The 19,778-nt window shown below is 66.3% G+C and overlaps 1 protein-coding gene and 1 long non-coding RNA gene across 3 annotated transcripts; one reads left to right on the top strand and one right to left on the bottom strand.

Moving 5' to 3' along the window:
- Positions 1-431: 431 nt before the first annotated feature.
- On the bottom strand, positions 432-6,820 carry LOC135361652 (uncharacterized). Its single transcript, XR_010405349.1, has 2 exons — positions 1,527-6,820; positions 432-626 (listed from the first exon to the last, which is right to left on the bottom strand). It is a non-coding gene; the product is annotated as an uncharacterized LOC135361652 (long non-coding RNA).
- Positions 6,821-6,955: 135 nt separating this feature from the next.
- On the top strand, positions 6,956-14,522 carry NUDT14 (nudix hydrolase 14). Of its 2 annotated transcripts, none has more exons than XM_045901650.2 (5): positions 6,956-7,141; positions 10,073-10,116; positions 10,703-10,767; positions 10,966-11,167; positions 14,207-14,522. In XM_045901650.2, the coding sequence occupies exons 1-5, from the start codon at positions 6,971-6,973 to the stop codon at positions 14,445-14,447; spliced, it is 723 nt and encodes a 240-aa protein (XP_045757606.2). In that variant the 5' UTR covers positions 6,956-6,970; the 3' UTR covers positions 14,448-14,522. The 2 variants fall into 2 exon arrangements, with proteins under 2 accessions (XP_045757606.2, XP_045757605.2); XM_045901649.2 differs by having other exon boundaries at positions 10,930-11,167.
- Positions 14,523-19,778: the final 5,256 nt, after the last annotated feature.

Genomic DNA, 19,778 nt, shown 5'->3' with positions numbered 1-19,778 from the left:
CCTTTCCTCCTCACTCCCCACAGGCCTGCTCCCACCGGCTTGTTCTGAAGCAAACCCTAGGTATCGCTTCATAATTCAGTCTGTGCCGCTAAGAGACTGTTTCCCAGAAAGTGACTAATGCCATCGGCACACGGGTGCCCAGTCAGGGTTCCAGGCTCTGGGATGGCTGGTCTGATGAGGGCCTGCACATGGCCCACGCGCGGTAACTGCCTGATGTGCGTCTCAAACCTCCGTATCCTCACGTTCTCCCTCCCGCTGGAAGAAACCCGATTGTCTTGCACTTGCCCCTGCCCACGTCTGCCCTGGACCAGCTGTTGAGTGCGGGCTGGGTCAGCGTCGCTCAGCAGTGCGTTCTCCCGTTGGGAGGTGCGTGGTCTCTGGTTCTTGTCTTATTGTATTTTTTTATGTAGTAAAATATACCTAACACACAGTTGACCGTTATAACCATTTTAAAGTAATAGCATCACGAAGGACCAAGAGGAAGGCTAGTACTTGTGAGATGACTGGCAGATCAGAAAAACATAATATATATGCAACCAAAAACATAGCTTCAGAAGACAGAAAGCCACAGATGGCCAGTGACCCGCTCCAGCTCCTCTCTGCCCGTGGACAGCTCCAGCATCCGCCTGCAAAGATGTGGATTTGGAGAGGGCAACAGATAGAGGGAGGCACGTTGTTTTCTAGTACAAATGGGGCGTTCTCCAAATCAACATGTTTTGGGTCCCCAAAGAGGCCTCAGGACGCCTTCAGACGTGGAAGCGGCCACGCGGGAGGCAGGCAGGGAACGAAGCCATGCCCCACCCCCACCCATGCCACCGAAAGTGTCCCTGCCCTAGCATTCCACACCCAGCCCAGCCATCACTGAGCGCGAAGGGACAGACATCTTCGGACCCGCCAGGAGCCACGCTCCATCTGCCAGGCGCTCTCTCGAGCTCCGGGAGGACCTGCTCTGTTACAACGAGAGCATAAACCGAGCCAGAGAGCTGGCCGCAGCCCCACGCAGGAGCCGGAGCAAGGGAGCCCCCGGGGGAGCGGGGGGAGAGGTCTGCAGGGCAGCTGCGTCCGGTGAGGCTTGGCCGTTCAGATTGGACAGCTGAGGACGAGGCTTCCCCAGGAGCGCCTGCCCCGACACGCGCCTGCCCCGCGCTGGAGGGCGGGAGGGCCCCGGCGGGGTTAGAAGCAGAAGCGCAGGGCAGCCCGTCCTCCCGTCCTCCCGGCCCTGCCTAATGCCCTGGCTGTGGGGGCCTGGTGCCCCTAGATCATCCGTGTCCCCGCCCCCTGACGGCGCCAGCGGCTCCTGAACCCTCAGGGAGGCTGAGGCCAGACCCGGCCCCTGAGGGTCTGCAGCCCCTCTTCTCTTGGGGCCTTCAGCTGAGCCCTCGGTCAAAACAAAAGAGGACGCAGCCTGGGGACATACGCCAAAGGCTAAAGGAGAGGGGACAGTCCACAGGGTCTGCAGGAGGTGACTTGGGGAGGGGCAGTCCCCTCAGCAGCAGCCGGGCTACCGAAAACGCGCTATTTCATACCTGGCTCCTGCATGTCTATTCCACTGTTTTTCTTCAAACCGACCCTCCCTGCTCTTCTGCATGCACAACACATGCCACTCGGAACCGTCGATGCGCCTTCCCACAGCACTGAGGCAGCAGGACATGGAGTAGGGTAGCGTCCACACAGCGGGGGGACAGCGCGGGGCGTGGGGGCGCCCGCCCGCAGAGAGGCACGCGGCTCTTCTGGAGACAGCCCGAGGCCGGCAGATCTGAACGCAGGCGGAGGCCGGCTCTGGGCGCGCGGCGAGCCTCCGAGGCCCGAGCTCCTCCCAGGTGGTCGGCAGACCCAGCGCCCGTTCCGATTCAACTTCCTGCTGTCGTCTTACCACACGCGTTCTAACGCGTGTACGGAAGAGTGAAGGTCAATGATACAGAGGTTGATTTTGAAGAGGGAAAAAGAAAAAGCAAAGCAAAGGGGCGGAACGTACAATCGGATATGAGGACGTGTCTCCAAGTGCAGCAGGGACACGGGGCGGTGTGGGCACGGGAGTTGGCAGAGGCCGGAGGCGAAGCCGGAGCGGCCGGCCCTCTGCGGCTCTGGGGTTCTGGGGTCCGAGCTGAGAACCGCAGGCCGGCGTTCCGTCTGCGAGGCTCAGGCCAGAGGCTGGAGGTCTCCCCTCTGGAGAAAAGACCCGGATCCTAAAACCCGGGCCCCCCAGGGGAGGGCCGGACACCCGCCCTGTGGTCCCCCATGAAGAACACACCTGCCCAGATGCACATGAGCCCCCCGCGGCCCTGCGTTAAAGGGAATGGGACGGGGCATGCTGACCACCTCGGAGACAGCAGAAGGAGAAGGGGATGCCAGGTGCAGGGGACACACGGACACACTTACAGACTGACAGGGTCACTGACTGGGGCATGATGGAATTTCAGGACCCGGACACGGCCTGAGGGACACAGAGGTTCAGGGATTGGCCCAGCTGTTACAACGACACCAGAAGCAACGGGCAGCCCTGTGGCCAAGCCAGGATGGGCCACCTGGTCAGACCCCCATCAGGAGAGGGTCCCAACCAGTCGGCTTTCAGGAGACACTTCTCAGATGAGGAAGGCCAGCAAAATGAGGACAAGGACCAGGGGAGAGGAAGGTAGGGGTCAGTGACACTGGGACAGAAGACAAGGGCCCCCTGGGTCCTGGAGAAGGGCACCAGCCTGGGGCGGCTGCCACGGAACACCCATTGCAGGACGACCAGGCACGCTGACCTGCGTTCTCCAGAGAAGTGGACAGATACACACGTGTGTGTATATAAAAGTCGCTCTAAGGGACCAGTCACCCGGTGCAGGCCGCGAGGTCCCCAACCGGCGGGCGGCGAGCTGCAGACCCAGGAGAGCCAGCCGTGGGCTCCACTCTGAGCCCCCAGGCCGAGCAGGCCCGTGTCCCAGCTGGACCAGCAGATTCTCTCTCCGCCTTGATGTTCTGTTCGCACCCCCGACTGATCGGACGAGGCCCACCCACGCTGGGCCGGCATCTGCTTTACTCGGTTCACGGAGTCAGATGCCCATCTCATCCGGAAACACCGGAGTCATGTTCCACCAAATGCCTGGGCGCCCGCGGCCCAGCCACGCGGACGGGTAAAGCGAGCCATCACGAAAGAAGGAACAAGACGCGATGATGAAACCAGAGGCTCAAGTGTGGAAGGAAATGTAAGCAGGGTGCAATTCTTAACGGCTACCAAGTGCCCACTCTCACGCAGCACTGAGACAGCAGGGCCCCGAGAGGGACACCCTGGGAGAGGAAGAGGGGGCCGTGCGTGCACGCTTCCACGTGGGAAGCCAACGACGGCTGAGTTCTCCAGGCTGTGGGGCTGAGGGAGTGCACCTCAGTGCACCAGGCCACCTCACTTCCTCCTCACCCTCCGCGGTATGTGTCAGGGAAGGCAGTGCGCGCCCTGGCCCAGACCTTCCAGGAGGATGGTCACTGGACCTCCCAGTGGGGCCTTCCGGGCAAGCGTTTCCTCCCAATTGCAAAACCGCTCCCCTTTCCTGATGCCACTGGGTCTGTAGGCAATGCCGGGGCCACGGTAGCCACCCTGTGACCGTGCGGGTGAGTGGGGCTGACATGCTGTGCATGGTGGAGCGCTCAGGGGACGGCTCTGAGGCCTCCTCCTTCCAGGCTGCTCCCGTGACACGGTCAGCCCCGTGCGGTGTGCATTCCTTCGGGTGGCCTCCTGGCTGCCTGTGGCTGAGCCTGTCCCAACTAAGGCATTACACGGATCACACGGCCAGAGGATGATGCCTTCAACCCATAATCAAGAGGCAGCCCCGTGAGCACAGATACACGGAGAGGATGAGCAGAGACATCAGCTCCAGACATTAGTTCTGCACCTGCTTTCCACGCCCAGCCCTGATCAGCTTCACCATTCCTGCTGGCCTGCCGCCCCTCTGGCCCTCCCTGCGGGCACTGCCCTCCATCCCCGGAGCCTCTCATATCACGACCCCTGACCAGTATCCTCATCTCTCTGGGCCCGCGGCTGCCCACCGCCCCCACTGGGAGAAGGCTGAACCTTGGGGGGAGCCGGGGCCCACCTGGTCCACGAGGAAGCCCTGCTGGCCGGGCCATCAGGACTCCCAGCCTGCCCTGTGGGGACTGCCGTGCAGCCACCCTCCCTCCCATCCTGGCCTCAGCAGGTGGCCCCAGCTCCTACCCAGAGAAGGGAGTTAGCGGCCAGCAGAAGCCTCCCAGGGGTCCCACCAGCGCCTGCCCACGGCGGAGGAGCAGATCCCTCTCGCGTTCCAGCGGCACTGAGCGGTCCCAGGGCCCCCCCGACACAGGGTCCTGCCCGGCTGTGGTGCCCCTGGGCCCCCGTCCTGACCCCCAGACCCGCGGCTGTGGAACCTCACGGGGCACAGACGTGAGATGGGGAGATAAGCCTGGGTTATTGGGGTGTGCCCGAGGTCATCACAAGCGTCCTTATGAGGAGGAGGAGGAGATGTGATGATGGGAGCAGCATCAGGGAGAGAGCCCAGGTGTGTGGGCACCTCTAGGAGCTGGAAAAGGCCAGGACGTGTTCTGTCCGGAGCCTCCGGAAGGAACGCAGCGTGCGGCCTGGTCCTCGCCCAGGGAGGCCTGTGTCGGACTCCTGCCCCCAGAGCTGCAGAATGATACATCTAAGCGGTCTTCGGCCATCACGTTTGCGGTCGTAGGTCTCTGCGGTGCGGGGTGCGGACGCAGGGCTCACGCCAGCTCAGTTCGCCGGCCCGGCCCTTCCTCGTCCTCCAGGTCTCTGGGACGTCGGCTCCTTGGCTAGACCATCCCGCAGCCTGGCCCCCTTCTGCATGGGCGCGGGGTACTTGTCCCAGTCCCTCTCCCAGGCCCCCGGGCGTGCGGTAGGCGCTCCAGAGAAATGGCGTACTCACACCTCACCCCAGAGACCTGCCCACGCCCCGGGATCCTGACCCCAAGCCCACAGTGAGGCTGCACTGGCCACGTCCTAGACGGAGGGGAGCGTGGGGAGGTGGGCTGGGTGGCCATGGTCAGCATGGAACGTTCTTGTGTCTGAATTATCTGAATTTTGTTACTCTTTGTGGCTGAATGATATGGCTGGGCCACACAGCTGACCCGCCGGCTGAGTCCACTCTCCAGTCCTAGGTGCAGCCCTGGGAAGGTACCTAGTGGATCCCACGGCAACTCGACGGCTACCTTTTGGAGGAACGGCCAGACCCTTTCCCCTAGGGGCAGCACCTTGCAGATAGCCTGAAGGGACACCACCAGCCACCTCTGCTTGCATTATGAAAATGTTACTTTCCCTCCGCTGCAAGGAAACAATGCGGGGTGCAGAGGCTGCCTCTTCTTCCCAGATGCTCCTGGCTCCCCGCGGCTCCTCCTCTGCCCGGGCCGGGGCTCTGCGAGTGGAGGAGACGCCCGCCTGGCTGCTGGGGCGGTGGGCCCTGGTGTGTGTCTCTCCGGTGTGTAGGACACGGGGCAGCCGGCGAAAGCTGGGAAGCATAAACCCCTAGGTTTATTGGGCGGTGTGATGGCGACTCTCTGACACCAACCCCCAGGAACCGTGCTTCCCCAGGGCTCCAGAACCCCGTGAAGCCTCCTCCCTCGCGCAGCCCCAAGACCTGCCTTCTGACACAGGATGCAGCGAAGGAGTGCTGCCTGACATGTGAGGTGCGTCGCGGGAAGTCTGGCCTGGTGACCCTGTGCTGGGGGAGCACCCCACTGCTCTAAGACCGCATGCCTCACAGAAGGGACCTGTGCGGGCAGATGGCCAGCCAGCCCCGCGGCTCCGGCCGCCCAGCTGAGCTGCCAGACACGGGGCAATGAAGCCGTCCTGCACGTGCAAGCCCGCGGAGCCTCCTGAAGATTTCGGCCCCTGCGGCCCCCTGACCACAAGTGCAGAGAAACCCCACGGCAGAGCTGAACCAGGGCCTTCCGTGCACCCAGACACTTAGCAACAAATGGGTGCTTCGAGCCACGACATTTTGGGGCGCCTCGTTACACTACACAGCAATAGATAAGGAGACACGGGAATCAGCTTCAAGGCCAGGTGGCCAGTCCCGCCTGGCTATTAGCTGTGGGGCCATAGTCCAGAGAGCAGGTGCAGGGCTCAGCTCTCCTACCCCACGTTCTTAGCAGCCCCCGGGGAGGCAGCGGCTGCATTTGGAAGGGGTCCTCAGATCCACACCACCCCACAGCTGTTGGGGCCTCTTCACAGCTAGGGAGGGGTGTCAGCAGGGTGGGCCTTCCTCAGGGTGGGAATAGCAGCAGGCCCCAGAGGTGAAGGGGGCGCAGCTCCAGAGACTGGGAGCGGCAGCTCCTCCCAAGTGGGGCAGGTGGGCGGGTCCTCCCAGGAACCCCGAGCTGAGGGCCTGGCTCTCTGCCCCGGCCCTGGTCCCGCCCCCTTCCCGGGCTCTCCAGCCTCCCCCTCCTTCCAGGGCTGCTGTTTTCCCGGCCATCAGGCTCCCCGGAGGTGTCTGCACTGTCCCCCACCACCGCCCGCGCAGTGGCCCTGCAGCCGCCGACCGACCCCTTCCTTCCTCCTCTTGCAGGCTCCACCGGGCAGCCGCGACCGCCGACCGGAGCCTCCCTTCAGGGCCCAGCTTCTCCTCCCCTGGGGCCTGACCTCGCCCCCGCATCACCTCATCTCAGGGCCGCGGTCAACCGGGCTGGGGTGGGACAGCCGCTCGGCTCCTCCCGCCAGGGCTGGACCGCGAAGTCCCAAGTCCCTCGAGCACGCGCGATCGCTTGTCCGGCGGGTCCCCTCCAGCCACGCCCGCGCCCGCCAGCCCGCCCGCACACCCCGCGGGACGCCGCCCCGCAGCCGGGGTCCACCGGCTAGCCCCCCACTCCGCTCGCACGTGGGGGCGGACCCGGGAGGGCCCCACCTGCGCGCGGACCCGGCAGGTGCTGCCCGCGCGCCCGGCCCGGCCCGCCCCAGCCCGCCCCCGCGCCCTCCCGCCCCGCCCCGCGCACACTGGGCATGCCCAGAGCCGGGTCACGCGCCCGGCAGCCCGAGGCCGGTGCGGACTCTGCCCGCGTCCGCCCCGGCCGGGCTGCCCAGCGCGCTGCCATGGAGCGCATCGAGGGGGCGGCCCTGGGCCGCTGCGCAGCCTCGCCCTACCTGCGGCCGTTCACGCTGCACTACCGCCAGGTGAGCCCGCCCCGCCCGCGCGCGCCCTCCGCGGCCGCCCCCCCCCCCCGGCCGCCCCGGCCCCGCCGAGCCCCGCCCACAGGCTGGGGCCCGCCCCCGCCCCGCCCCCTCCCTCGTGGAGCGCCCCCAGCCCCGCGTGCGGGTCCGGTTCGAGTCCGCTTCCCAGACCTGGTAAGCGCCCGAGTCGGGGCAGCTCTGGGGACGACCATCCCTCCGAGGAGGCTTTGCCGGGCCCCGGCACTTTTTGCAGGGGGACCTATGGGGCGCCCCGGGGGTCAGGGAAAGCTTCCTGGAGGCGGTGGTCTTCATTCTCGGCAGCGGCAGCGGAGGTAGGGTTGTGGCGTGAGGAGGCAGGAGAGGGATCTGGCAGAGCCCTGGGGAGCCTCTCCAGGTGGGCTCCCTTCCGAGGGCACCTCCTCAGAGCCCCCACCTCGCAGGGATGCAGGCAGGCTGCACCCCGGGCAGCCCTCTCCTCCGGCCCCCAACCCCCACCCCCGTCCCCAGCGAGGGCAGGACCGCGCTGACGCCCAGAGTACTGTGCATATAGCGAGTTCACGAGAAATGTTTGTTGGGCGAGTGAGAACCAGTTCTGGGCTTTGGGCGCCCCACCTTCTGCTTGCCCGCTGTTGGGAGTGTCTCCGGGCCTTCCAGATGAGGACTGCCCTCCCGCCTCGCCGCCGGGACAGGTGGTCCAGGTCTTCGGTGCTCCTCTTCCCGGCCGCCCTGGGCTGGCAGCTCCCTGTCGGCTTGCCGGCCCTTCCTGTCGCCAGCCCCGTGAAGCCTTCTTAGCCTCCAGCCCTTGCTCGCCCTGTCCGTGGAGCCCTGTTGGCTCCAGGGGGACAGGGGCATCATGTCCCTGGGATGGGCCCTGGTAGTGCTGGCCCGGGGCAGAAGCAGGGGGTCAGTTGAGGGACAGTGTGGGGACATGGAGGCCTCTGTTCTTCTCCTTGGCGTTGACTTTGGGTGCGGATGCCTGATGCCACCAAGGGGCTGGGGCTATGGTGGGGTAGGCAGTGGGTAGGCACAGGTGGTCCAGGCACACACCTGCTGTGTGGCCTACGGCTGCCGTTCTGTCTCCCCGAGGTGAAGCCTGTCAGTGCGGCTCCGCTGATGGCTGTGGTGACCGGAGCGGAGCCAGGGCTGGTGGGAGGCAGTGGTGGGCACGGGCTGGGGAGCCAAGGCAGCGTTCCTTCAGGGGCTGTGGGACGTGGGGCTGGGCCGTGCATGCCACCGGCGGGGAGGGGGCATCTGCAGCCATCCTTGGCCCGGAGAGACATGGTGGCCGGAGAGACCAAAGGCAGGTCACCCGGCCCCCCTGGAAGATTAACCGGGCCTAGCACCCACCTAGCTGGTCCGGGGGTCCTGTGGCAGGGCTGGCTAGGCCTCACTGGGCCTCTCTGGCCTGTCCCTTGCATCCTGTCTTGGCTGGACCGAAGGGTCTGACAGACATTGTGATCTTGAGCTGGGAGGGTCCCCGAGACTTGCACCAGGTGCCGCTTACCCCGAGGGCGGCAGAGACACAGCAGGTGTTGGCAGGCCTGGGGTGGGGGGGCAGGCCTGCTCTGGAGTGCGTCCTGGGTGGGTGGCCGGCCCCGGGTGGCCGGATTGCAGGCAGGCCCGGGCTTGCCTCCTGGGGGTGCTGCCTCCCGATGGCCTCCCAGGCAGCCTGACCATCCCCTTGAAACAAAGGCCCCTGCCACTCCTCTAGGAGAGCTCAAACCCACTCGCCCAGCTCCCCTTGGGCCAGCATGTGGGCCTCTGCCTGTGAAGCCCCTCTGCTTGGAATGCCCTTCCCTCACTTCTGTGGGGCCTGGTACAGCGTCACCTCTTCCAGGAAGTCCTCCCTCTTCTGCAGCCCCGGTTGCACGTTCTGTGTCTCTGGTGCTCAGGTCCATGTCCACTTCAAGGCCTGGACAGAGCCCTAAGGACAGGGCCTGCGGCTCTGCAGTGCCTTAGGGCTGACCCAATGGCTGAAGGCAGATGGGCTAAGGACGCTGGCGAGGGGCAGCCACAGGGCAGGGCTCCAGGGCCCTGGGTCCAGCCGCACTGGCAGAGACCCCTTGGGGAGGAGGCAGTGGCCGCTGTCCATGTCCACTCTAGCCCCAAGGATGGGAGCCCGCCTTGCCTAGTGGTATCCAGCTGGCAGGATTCTGGGCCCCTCATACACCCTGCCTGTTGGAACCCCACGAATGCCCCTTCTGGCTCCCCCAGTGGGCCTGGTCCAGCCGCTGCCTTGCACTGCCTCCTTCATTCACTGATTGCTGCCTGGAGCCCTGCGAGCCCGTCGGGGGGTGGTGCCCAGGCCTGGGAGCAGGATGACGGATGCAAGCGACAGAACAGCAGGGTGACAGGATGCACGAGAGACAGCCCGGGACAGAAGCCGGGCTGCGTCCAGTCACCATCACCACATCACCATGTCCGGCAGGGGGGTCCCCCTGCCTAGCTGGGGCGCTCCCGCCCCAGCTGCTCCCGGTGCTGGTGTCCTCAGGAGGCCGGCCTGCCCCTCCCGCCTTCCTGTCTGGCCTGTCCATTGGCCTGAGGGAGCATCGACACTGAAAACCTGATCTCTGCTCACCCCCACCCACACCCCATACTGCTCCTCCCCCATGACCCTCTCGGTCCTGCCTACACTTGGTGACAGCGTACGTCTCTGCAGCTCCTTGAACTCAGCCTGTGCCAAATGGCAGCTGCCTTTCCACCATGTGCTCTGGTTTTCGGCCCCACCCCTGGAGAACATCAGGCTGGCCTTGACCTCCCTCCCCAACCCGCTGCAGCTCCCCGCTCCTGATGGACCCAGGCCTTGAGGGGGCCGCCCGGGCAGGGACCGGTGTAGGGGGTCTGTCTGGCCTGCCCAGCTTCCCAGGGCACTTGCACACATGCCGGCCACCCTCTGGCTCCCCCTGACCCCTGACCGCTGGACTTCTCTTTCAGAATGGCACTCAGAAGTCATGGGACTTCATGAAGACACATGACAGGTGAGAGCCCAGCCTGGCCTGGCTGATGCCCACTGGGACACTGGGGCCCAGGGGCAGGGAGCCGCCCCCTGTCTCTGCCTTGCTGCACCCCTCATGTTCTCTGGGTGTGCCCTCTTGCTCCCGGCTCGGGCCGCCTGGACCATAGTGGCCCGCAGGCCCTCTTGGACCTGGAAGAGGCCATCTGGGTGCCCTCGTCCTGCCCCGAGCATCAGGGGTGTGGGCTAGACGGCAGTGAGGCGCGAGGAGTGTGGCTGGTAGGCAGCCGGCCAGCAGGGACCACATGTCCCGTCAGTCAGCCAGCCTCAGCTGCTGCCACCCCCGACCTGCCCAGCTGCCCAGCATGTCCTTCCCTACCCCCGTGCCCCCGTTCTGCCAGTCGGAATACAGTAGGCCTGCGTCCTGGCCTGACTGTGGGACCCTGGCACGCTCTGGCCCTGCCTGGGCCTCAGTCTCCCCATCTGAGTAAGGGACCAGTTTTCCCAGACTGCTGGGGAGCGGAGATGGGCTGAGCATGCTGGGAGCCAGGGGCCCGGGGGAGGTGAGGTGAGGAATTGCTTCTGTGCTGAGCTCCATCCACCCCCTACAGTGTGGCCATTCTCATGTTCAACTCTTCCCAGCAGAGTCTGGTGTTGGTGAAGCAGTTCCGGCCAGGTGAGGCCTGTGGGCATGGGCTGTGGGGCGAGGGGAGAGGCCCCTGGGGCCCTAGGGTCAGAATGTCAATGTGGGCTGGGGGCTCCAGTGGGAACCAAAGCCCAGTGAGGGGGTCTGCATCCACTACATGGCTGTGACCGTGGTCCGCCCTTCCCCAACCAGCCGTGTACGTGGGTGAGGTGGAACGCCATTTCCCAGGGTCCCTGGCAGCTGTAGACCAGGATGGACCCCAGGAGCTGCAGGTGGCACTGCCTGGCTCGGCAGGGGTGACATACGAGCTGTGTGCGGGCCTTGTGGACCAGCCCGGGCTCTCGCTGGAGGAAGTGGCCTGCACGGAGGCTTGGGAGGAGTGTGGCTACCGCCTGGCTCCCTCCGACCTGCGCCGGGTCGCCACCTACAAGTGAGTGGGCTTGGGCCACAGGCCTGCAAAGCTGGGGAAGGGCATCTTGTCGGCACCACCTGGGGGATGGGACAGGCTGGGAGGCAGTGAGCGCCCCATCCCCAGGGGCGTGCAAGCAGGGCAGTTCCTCCTTGTTTTTCAACATGGTGTCGGGGGAAGGTTGGGCAGAACCACCTCAGATTGTGCTCCAGGCCGGAACCCAGGGCTCTTGGGGGCGGTTCTGGAGCATGCGAGCCCCCACCCTTCGGCCCCTAGCTGTGTGGGGCTGTGTGGGGCCGGCTCTGGGCCCAGCTGCTGCTGGCAGATGCCTCTACTTCCTGTGGGATTAAGCACTGGGCGCCGGGGGTGGGGGTGAGTCACAGATCTGTCACACGGCGGCTCAGGAATGAGGCTGGGGGGCGGGGGCTCCTGCGTGGCTGGGGAGGGAAGGGGTGTGGCCTGGAGCCTAGACTTCAGGGCCTGCCCCCACCGAAGCCGGGCGGCCCCCACCACCTTCCCCATGCGGCTGTCCTTCCGGGACGGGACGGGACGCTGGGGTCACGCCCCTGCATCCCCTGCCCCAGCGATGCTGTCATGGGTCCCTGAGCCTGGTGAAGTGTGGGAGCAGGAGGACACCCTCCACCACAACACTGAGCATGGACCCCGACAGCCTTCTCTAGAGGGGAGGGGGCTGGTGGGGAGCTCTGCTTCGCAGCCCAGTGCAGGGGCCACTCAGCCTTGGGCCCAGGTCCTCTGCCTCAGCAGCCCAAGGGCTTTGTCAGGGCGTCTCCCCGGCCTGGGGGCTGGGGGGCTGGAGCTGACCTCCAGGCCGAGGAGGGAGAGGAGCCTGGGCTTGGAGCCCCCCACGTTCAACATAGGTGCCAAGCGGTTGAGCGTCTTTTTTTTAAGACTTTATTTATTTATTTGAGAGAGAGAGCGTGAGAGAGAGCACGAGAGGGAGGAGGGTCAGAGGGAGAAGCAGACTCCCCGCCGAGCAGGGAGCCCGATGCGGGACTCGATCCCGGGACTCCAGGATCATGACCTGAGCTGAAGGCAGTTGCTTAACCGACTGAGCCACCCAGGCGCCCGTGGTTGAGCATCTTGGTCTGAGGGGCAGGCCTGCTGTCTGCAGGTGTCCTTGGTGCTGGGGGCCAGGAGCATCTGAGGGTCCTGATCTGGGGCCGGGGTTGAGCCAGCGGGAGGCACCCTGGCAGGGCGGGGGACCCTGGATGAGGTGAGCCTGGGCGGAGTCCTGGCAGAGGGGCTACACCGCCTCCCTTGTTCTGGGGCACGTGGATGAACAACCCCCGCCGCGGTGGTTCCAGGAGCAGGGCGTCAGGGCTATAGCCTGATCCCGAGGGTGCTGGGGAGCCCGGGAGGGCTCTGGGCAGCAAGCAGCTTGTGAAGACTTGCATTTTGCAGACGAGGTGTGGCTGTGGGGAGGCAGGACTGAAGGGGCTGGAGTAGAGGTCAGGGCAGCTGTGCCTGGGGGTCTGCTGGGAGCTGGACAGACAGCGAGAGCCAGGCCACTCACCTGCCGGTCACAGGTGACAAGGCCCAGGCATTCCTCTGCGATCGCCCAGCAGACGATGGGGCTGTGCATAGTCTTCTTGCTCCGGGTCAGAGGCTGTGCCCGTCTCCTTCACGTGCCGGCGGAAACTGGGCCTGGAAGCCCCCCAGACTGGCGCTTCCATCAAAGGCGCAGGCCGTGGCCCCCGCCGGAAACAGGCCGTCAGGAGGGACTGTGGCAGATAAGCGGCTGGGGGTGGAGGAAGCAGCTGGGTGAGGCCCGTCTGGATGGGGCTCCCCTCCTGGGGAGTGGGGCACGGAAGCCCCCCTGTGTGCTGGGCCGCTTGCAAGAACAGCCTCCACCCTGCAGGTCTCTGGCTGGCCTCAGACACCCTCTGGTCCTCCTCTTCCCCTGCACACTTGTGCTTGACTCTCCCCTCCAGTCCCGGGATGCAGACGGGCCTGCCCCTGCCCTGTCCTCACAGACGTCCCATCCCGGCTGCCCACTCCGGCCTTCCACTGCTGCCACTCTGGGCCACGGCTGCCACTGGGTGCCTGTCCCCTTCCTGGTGGCCACCAGCCACCGAGGGAGGGGACTCCCTCTCACCCCTCCACGCCCCGGCTGCCTCAGCACAAGCCCTCCCCAACCTGGAAGTGGCGTCCCGGCGGGGCTGGCATTAGGGGCTGTCACAGGCCGGGCCACACGGTTGCCAGGTGGGTCCTTGCTTCCGGCCAGCCTGGAGCCCTGGGTGCAGGCCACGGTCTGTGCTGGGAAGGGAGGCCCTGGCTGAGGGGCTCCCGTGGGCAAGAGGGGTCGCGACCTGCACGAGGGTGCTGCAGACCCATACCGCAGAGATCTAACGGCTTTAGTCAACCCCCCTTTACAACCTCACAGTAGCTGTGGGTCTGCAGTCTGCTTCCTGGGAACAGGCCAGTGCTCATGGGCCATGCTACAGTCAGGGCATCGGCCGGGGCCATGGGCTCATCTGGGTCTCAGGGTTCCCTTTCCAGCTCACGTGGTTGTGGCAGAATCCAGCTCCCTGTGGCTGTGTGGCTGAGGGCCCCATTTCCTGGCTGGCTGTTGGCCGGGGACCACCATCCGCTCCCTGAGGCCACCGGCAGGCCTGGACCACGTGGCCCCCACCCATGGCAGCTTGCTTCGTCTACAAGGCTCGCAGGATGGTGCCTCTCTGATTTCCTCCATCTCTGTCGTCTAAGCCTTCACCAAAGAGCTCACCTAATTAGGTCAGGCCCACCAAGATAATCTCTCAATGAACTGGAAGTCAACTGATTAAAGCCCTCAGTTACACGTGCAGAATTCCCTTGCCACGTGACATAAGAATCACAGAAGCGATAGCCAGCATGTTGCCAGGTTTCTGCCACACTTGAGGGTGGTGGGAATCTGGCGGGGGACGCAGGGCGGTGTATCCCGGAGTCCTGCCTGCCAGACGGGTCTCCCTGGCAGGAGTGGCTAGAAGGAGGGCTGGAAGGGGCAGGGGTGGCCCGTGAGGCCTGCGTGGGTGGCTCAGGAGATGCTGTCTCAACCCGTAGGTCTGGTGTGGGACTCACTGGCTCCAGCCAGACTATGTTCTACGCAGAAGTGACAGATGCCCAGCGGGGCAGCCTGGGCGGGGGCCTGGAAGAGGAGGGCGAGCTCATTGAGGTGGTGCACCTGCCCCTGGATGGTGCCCAGGCCTTCGCGGATGACCCGGATGTCCCCAAGACCCTCGGTGTCATCTTTGGCATCTCATGGTTCTTCAGCTGTGTGGCCCCTGGCCTGGGTCCCCAGTGAGACTCCAGGGGCTCAAGATCAAGGCTGATTCTGGCCACTCGCCCTACAGATCAAATAAAGGCTCGTGTGGCTCCAGCCTGTGTCCACTGGTTCCGAGCTGTGAGCAGGGGTGGGCTGGGGGAGGTGGAGGGACAGTGGATCTTTCCCAGATGGGCCCTGGGGGAGGGTGGGCTCTCCATGAGAGCCTCTCAGCTCCACTGGGAAGCCTCTGGCTGCAGGCAGGGAAGGGACGGCTGTGGGCAGCTGGTGGTGGGCAGAGGACTAAGGTCAGGCCTTAGGTGGGGGCCTGGGGAGAGACAGGGAGGATGGTGCCAGGCCAGGCCACCTCCCAGGGCAGGGGAGGTGGGGATGGGGGCTCGGCCGGGCAAGCACTCGAGGAGGACTGCGTGGTGGGCCACAGGGTGGCCGTATGGCCATGGTAGTGGCAGCTGAGCCAGCCCTCAGGAGGCGGGGGTGGGGATGGAAGTGCAGGCTGTGCATTCCGGAGGGCACACGCTCCCAGCTCCGGGGCTGAGCTAGAGCCCCTCTCCGGGAGCCCGAAGCCAGAGCTGCTCTGGATCTAGGTCTCATGCCCCCAGTAGCCCCTGCATCCCCTGGGCCGTTGGGAGTTTGTGCCAGCCTGCGTGTGGGCCTGCAAGCCCAGAAGGACCCCTGCCTTGCACACTCGCCTGCGTCTGTGGCCCTTAAACACTTGGGGTCACAGGAGGGCCCGGTGCCCACTCAGCTACGCACCCAGTAAGGCCTCCACAGGTAATGGGTGGATTGGAGCCCATTGTGGAGAGTATGCCGCAATCTCGGGCCTTTGCAGGATGGGGGTCTGGCCTGAGGGCTGGGGAAGCTCCTGGAGGGAGGGCCAGCCTGACCCTTCCCCTGAGCCCTCCAAGTGCTCCGGCTAGCCCCAAGGGCCATGCTGTGGGTGATGGGTTTTGGGCGGTTTGGAGAGGGCAAGGTGTCCAGGGGCTGTTGCCGTCACAGGCAGGGGGGACTGGAGTGGCCAGGAGCTGTGCTGCAGACCTCACTTAGTGCCCTGAGCCGCCGTGTCCCCTGGGACTGGGCCTCAGGCCGTCACGGTGGAAGATGCTGAACAAGACCGTGCCTTTGGCTCTCACTGAGACCCCGTTGTCAGGTGGGGACGCCTCACTTGGGCTGAGGTCCACCTGCCCCCCTGTAATCCCCCTGCCCTGGGCCCAGGCTGACCCCATGTAGGCAGGTGTTTTTTTCTGAGCAGGCATGGAGGGTCCGTCCCTCCTGCTGGCCTGGGGAGTGCTTGGGGGGCTCGGCCCAGTTGGGACCGGCACAGTGCAGACAGCCCCTGGCCTGGCGACGGAGGCTGCCCCGCGGAGGCCGTGCCCAAGGGGCCTGCTCAAGCAGCACCACCTGTATGCAAATGCTGGCTGCACCCAGGTAGGGCCTCCTGCGAGCCCCGCCAGTGAGGGACCTGCTGCCGAGGAGGGGCCCTCAGGCATGGGGTGTGTGCCCAAGGGGCTGGCAGGGCTGGGCTGCAGTGGGGTCCTGGGCAGCCCCGCTCCACCCTGTCCGGAGGAGCCCAGCGGGGCTGCAGTGCATCTGGAGAACAGCTCACTGCCCAGCCTAGAACCACCCCACCCTGGCTCCCTCCCTTGCGGCCCGCCTGGTGCCCACCTCTAGCGCTCCACTGTCCTTGGCGGGCCTGCAGGCATTGCCCACGGCCTCAGATCGGCCTCTGGCAGGAATGGGTGGCGCCGGCAGCTCCCTGTGCTGTGGGGAGCAAGCTGGAGGCTCCGAACTGGCAGGGTGGGGGGTGAGGGACAGAGCCCCTGGATGTGGGTGCAGCCCAGCCCCCTCAGGCTGCTCTGCGGCCTGACCAGACAGGTCAGCAGGCACTGCTGCTGGGCCTAATGGAGCTGGCATCGATTTCCCGGCACTGGGGGCTTGGTGGGGGGGGGGGGCTGTAACCGGAAACTCCCCTCCCTGCTGCTATATTTGGCAGCACAGGACGCGGGCGGAAGCGCAGCTCACTCCTGAGCCAAGCCGGCTCTGTCCGAACTCTGGGCAGCCTGCCCCCCAGCCTGGTCCTGAAGGCCCGCTGCCAGCGTGGGGGCCTCCACCCCACGTACACCTTGGGCACAAGCGGCGCACCCACCTCGGAACACGCCTGAGAACCCCTCTTACTGGGGAGCTCAGGGAGGGAGCCCCCAGGCTAGGGGGCAGGTGGAGCTGGGTGGGAGACACATATTGTGACCCAGTGGGTCCCAGAGCAGGGACAGGGTCTTCCTGGAAGAGGCGGGGCAGCCTGGCCCGAAGCAGGAGCCCTGGCCCCATCAGATCCCCAGCCCTCCAGCCCAAGGGCTGCAGAAATCCCTATGGGGGGACCCCAAAGGGGAGGACTTGCCCATCTCCCCGCAGCCCCCAAGGCCTACCCCTTGCCTGAAGTGGCCACCTTCCTGACTTGACCCTTTCCTGGGTATTCAGTCTGGGCTGTGGCTCCTAGGGAACAGGAGGGAAAGGGGACAGGGAGTGGGAGGGGGCTTCCATGCCCTGCTGGGTGGCCCCCTGGGAGCCAGCCCCCGACAGGCATCCTGGGTCTGCTGGCCCCCTGGTACTGCCCTGATTCTCACCCAGCTGCTCTGGGCCGGGAGGACCCCCGTCCTGCTCCCACGAGGTCTGGGGGGAGGCAGATGAGGCCAAGCCATTGTCTCCCTAGCTTTGCAGGGCAGGTGGGGGCTCTCTGCATCCCCGAGGCAGGGCTGGCCCTCAGGAAGGGCCCCGGGGAGGCTGCATCCTTGGATAGGCTGAGCCTGAATCTCGAGATGGCCTGAGCATCCCTCACGGGTGCCTCCAAGCTGAGACAGCTCTGGGCGGGGAGAGAGCCATTGCTGAAACGCAGCAGCTTCTGGAGCTGGCCGCGCAGCAAGTCTCTGGGCTGTCCTTCCCTCCCAAGCTGTGGCCACGGGCAGGAAGCTGCAGAGGTGGCTGAGGGAGGGGCACACCGGGGGGTTGTTCTCTGGATCCCGCCTCTCACTTTGCCAGGAATTCCCCCTGCTCGGTCCCTCCACTGCCAGGCCTTGGCCCGGTCACTGTCCTTCTCACTTGCACTGTGGCCCTGCCCTCCCCCCCTGCTGCCCCTGCCCCGCAGCCAGGGATCTCTGTGAGAATGTAAGTCACCACCGGGCAGCGCAACCCGGCTAGCTGCTCTCCGTGCTTCCCTTGGTCTTAGCATGAAGACCAGTGGAGAGGCCCAGTGCAGCCCGGCACCCACTACCACCAGAAGCCTCACCTAGGCCCCTCACCCGCTCGGCCTCTGCCACTGTGTCCTTCTCACAGGCCTTCATGGGGGTCAGGCTTCCTCACCCCGGGGCCTTTGCATGTGCCGTTCCCAGCTCCTCACCCGGCTGACCCTCGCCTGCCTTTGGGTCTTAGCAGGCCCCCTGTACAGTTTGCCCTGTTGGCCTCACCGTTACAGTTTGTCATTCTATCTCTGTTCACCCCTAGACCAGGGCCCCCCCCCCAGGGGTTCACCACTTGGCTGAATGCTGGGCAGAGGCACCCAGGGCTTCCCTGGATAGTGGGGCGGTGGGCATGGACCAGGATGGAGCCCTGATCCCCTGGAGCTGTGCATGTGTGTGTGTGTGGGGGGGGGGTCTCCTCACTTGTCTTGGGGTCTGCAGTACATGGGTGCCTGCTTCTGGGCCAGGGCAGAGAAAAGGAAGCATCCCCACAGTGACCCCCCCCCTTCCCGGCCAGCAGTAACTGGAAGGTTCTGAACACAGCTTGCATTCCCTTATTTGGCGGGGGTCGCTGCGTGTGGCAGGCCTGGCTTGTGTCCTGCCCCCTCATCCCAGCAGACAGAGGGGCTCAGGTAGGGAGGGATGGGCCCGCGAAGCAGAGCCAGGCCCACCCCTTCAGGGCCTTCCAGCTGCCCCCAATGCCCGGATCCTGGAGGGGCTGCTTAGCGGCAGCGCCGATACACCCCATGTTGGGGTGGTATTCTCTGACCTCGGGGCCCCTTGGGCAGCTTGCCGCACACCCTAGTGAGAGAGGGCGCGGCGCTTGCGCTCCCGAGCCCCTTCTGCCAGGCCCTCCGCCCCCGCGCTTGGCCCCCTTCAAAGCCGCTTCTCCCAGGAAGCCTTCCGCGCCCCACCCCGCCCCAGCGGGCGCCGGCCGCAGCAGCTACTCGATCCAGGCAGGGACTGCACTCCCAGCGCCCAGCGCCCAGCCAAGGGGCCCACGGCAGACTTGCGCGAGGAGCCAGAGGAGAGAAGATAGCCCAGTTATTGCGGGGTGGGGCCGGACCCCTGCGGACCTCGGGGTCCCTAGCTGCCCGGGCGACCGCCAGCCCTGGAAGGGACCCTGCTTGCTGCAGGGGAGCTGATGTTTGCAGACAGGGAACCCTTGGGGTTGACCCCGGGCGGGGGGGCGTCGCGAGGTTGCCCCGGCAGAGGGCAGCACGGTGATGACGGAGGAGCGGGACGTGGGGACCTGGTGACCAGGACAGCAGGAGGAGCCTCTCTGGGAAGCTCTCACCTCGTCCTTCTGAACGTGCACCACCGTCTCTGTTCCCCGACCGTGTCCCCGCCTCCCCGCCCGAGCCCAGCCTCCGGCCTGGGTGTTCCGCAAGAGCGTGGCCTGCCGACCCCCGCGCCGGCGCGGACCCGGGCACCCAGCTTACGCCGCGGAGCATCTGTTGCCTGGCGGCCCGACCCGCGACCGGTGCGGCGGCAGGGCAGGGGTGCCGGGGAGGAGCAGCGCCCCCTGCGGCCGGCGTGGAGGCGGTAGGCGCGGCGCGGCGGGGGGCCTTCCCCAAGGAAGGGTCCCCGGCCGCGCCCGCCCCGCGCGGGGGCAGAGCCCTGATCTGTGCTGGAGGCGGCTTCTCCCCTGGGACGGCGAGGAGCGCGGCGGCGGCGCACTGATGGGAGGGGACCTCGGCGGTGACCTCAGGGGCGCCCCACCCCCGGCTCCTGACACCCGGCGGGGCTCGGGCGAAGGGAGGCCGCTTGGCGGCGCCGGGCCCCGCACGCCGGCTCTGGCGGAGGCGTGACGGAACCCCGGCCGCCCCGGAGCCCGGCGAAGCGCGCGCCGGGCCTGGGCGCGGGCAGGAGCGCCCTCCGCCGCCTTTAAAGCCGGGCGCCCCCGGCCCCCCCCAGCCCCACCCCGCGGCGCGGCCCCGCCCCCTTATGCATATGCAGGTACGCGGGTGACGAATGGGCGAGCGAGCTGTCAGTCTCGCCCCGAACTTGTTGGCTGCGGGCGCCGGGAGCGCGGGCGCGCAGAGCCGAGGCCGGGACCCGCCGCCGCCGCCGCCGCCGCCGCCGCCGCCGCCGCCGCCGCCGCCGCCGCCGCCGCCGCCGCCGC

This window comes from Mirounga angustirostris, unplaced genomic scaffold (assembly GCF_029215605.1).
Source record: "Mirounga angustirostris isolate CCGP_5_RB_7025 unplaced genomic scaffold, mMirAng1.0.hap1 SCAF_9, whole genome shotgun sequence".
In the NCBI taxonomy this organism is placed as follows: domain Eukaryota; kingdom Metazoa; phylum Chordata; class Mammalia; order Carnivora; family Phocidae; genus Mirounga; species Mirounga angustirostris.
Note: the sequence above shows the minus strand (reverse complement) of the source record. Positions and strands in the feature narration are given on the sequence as shown.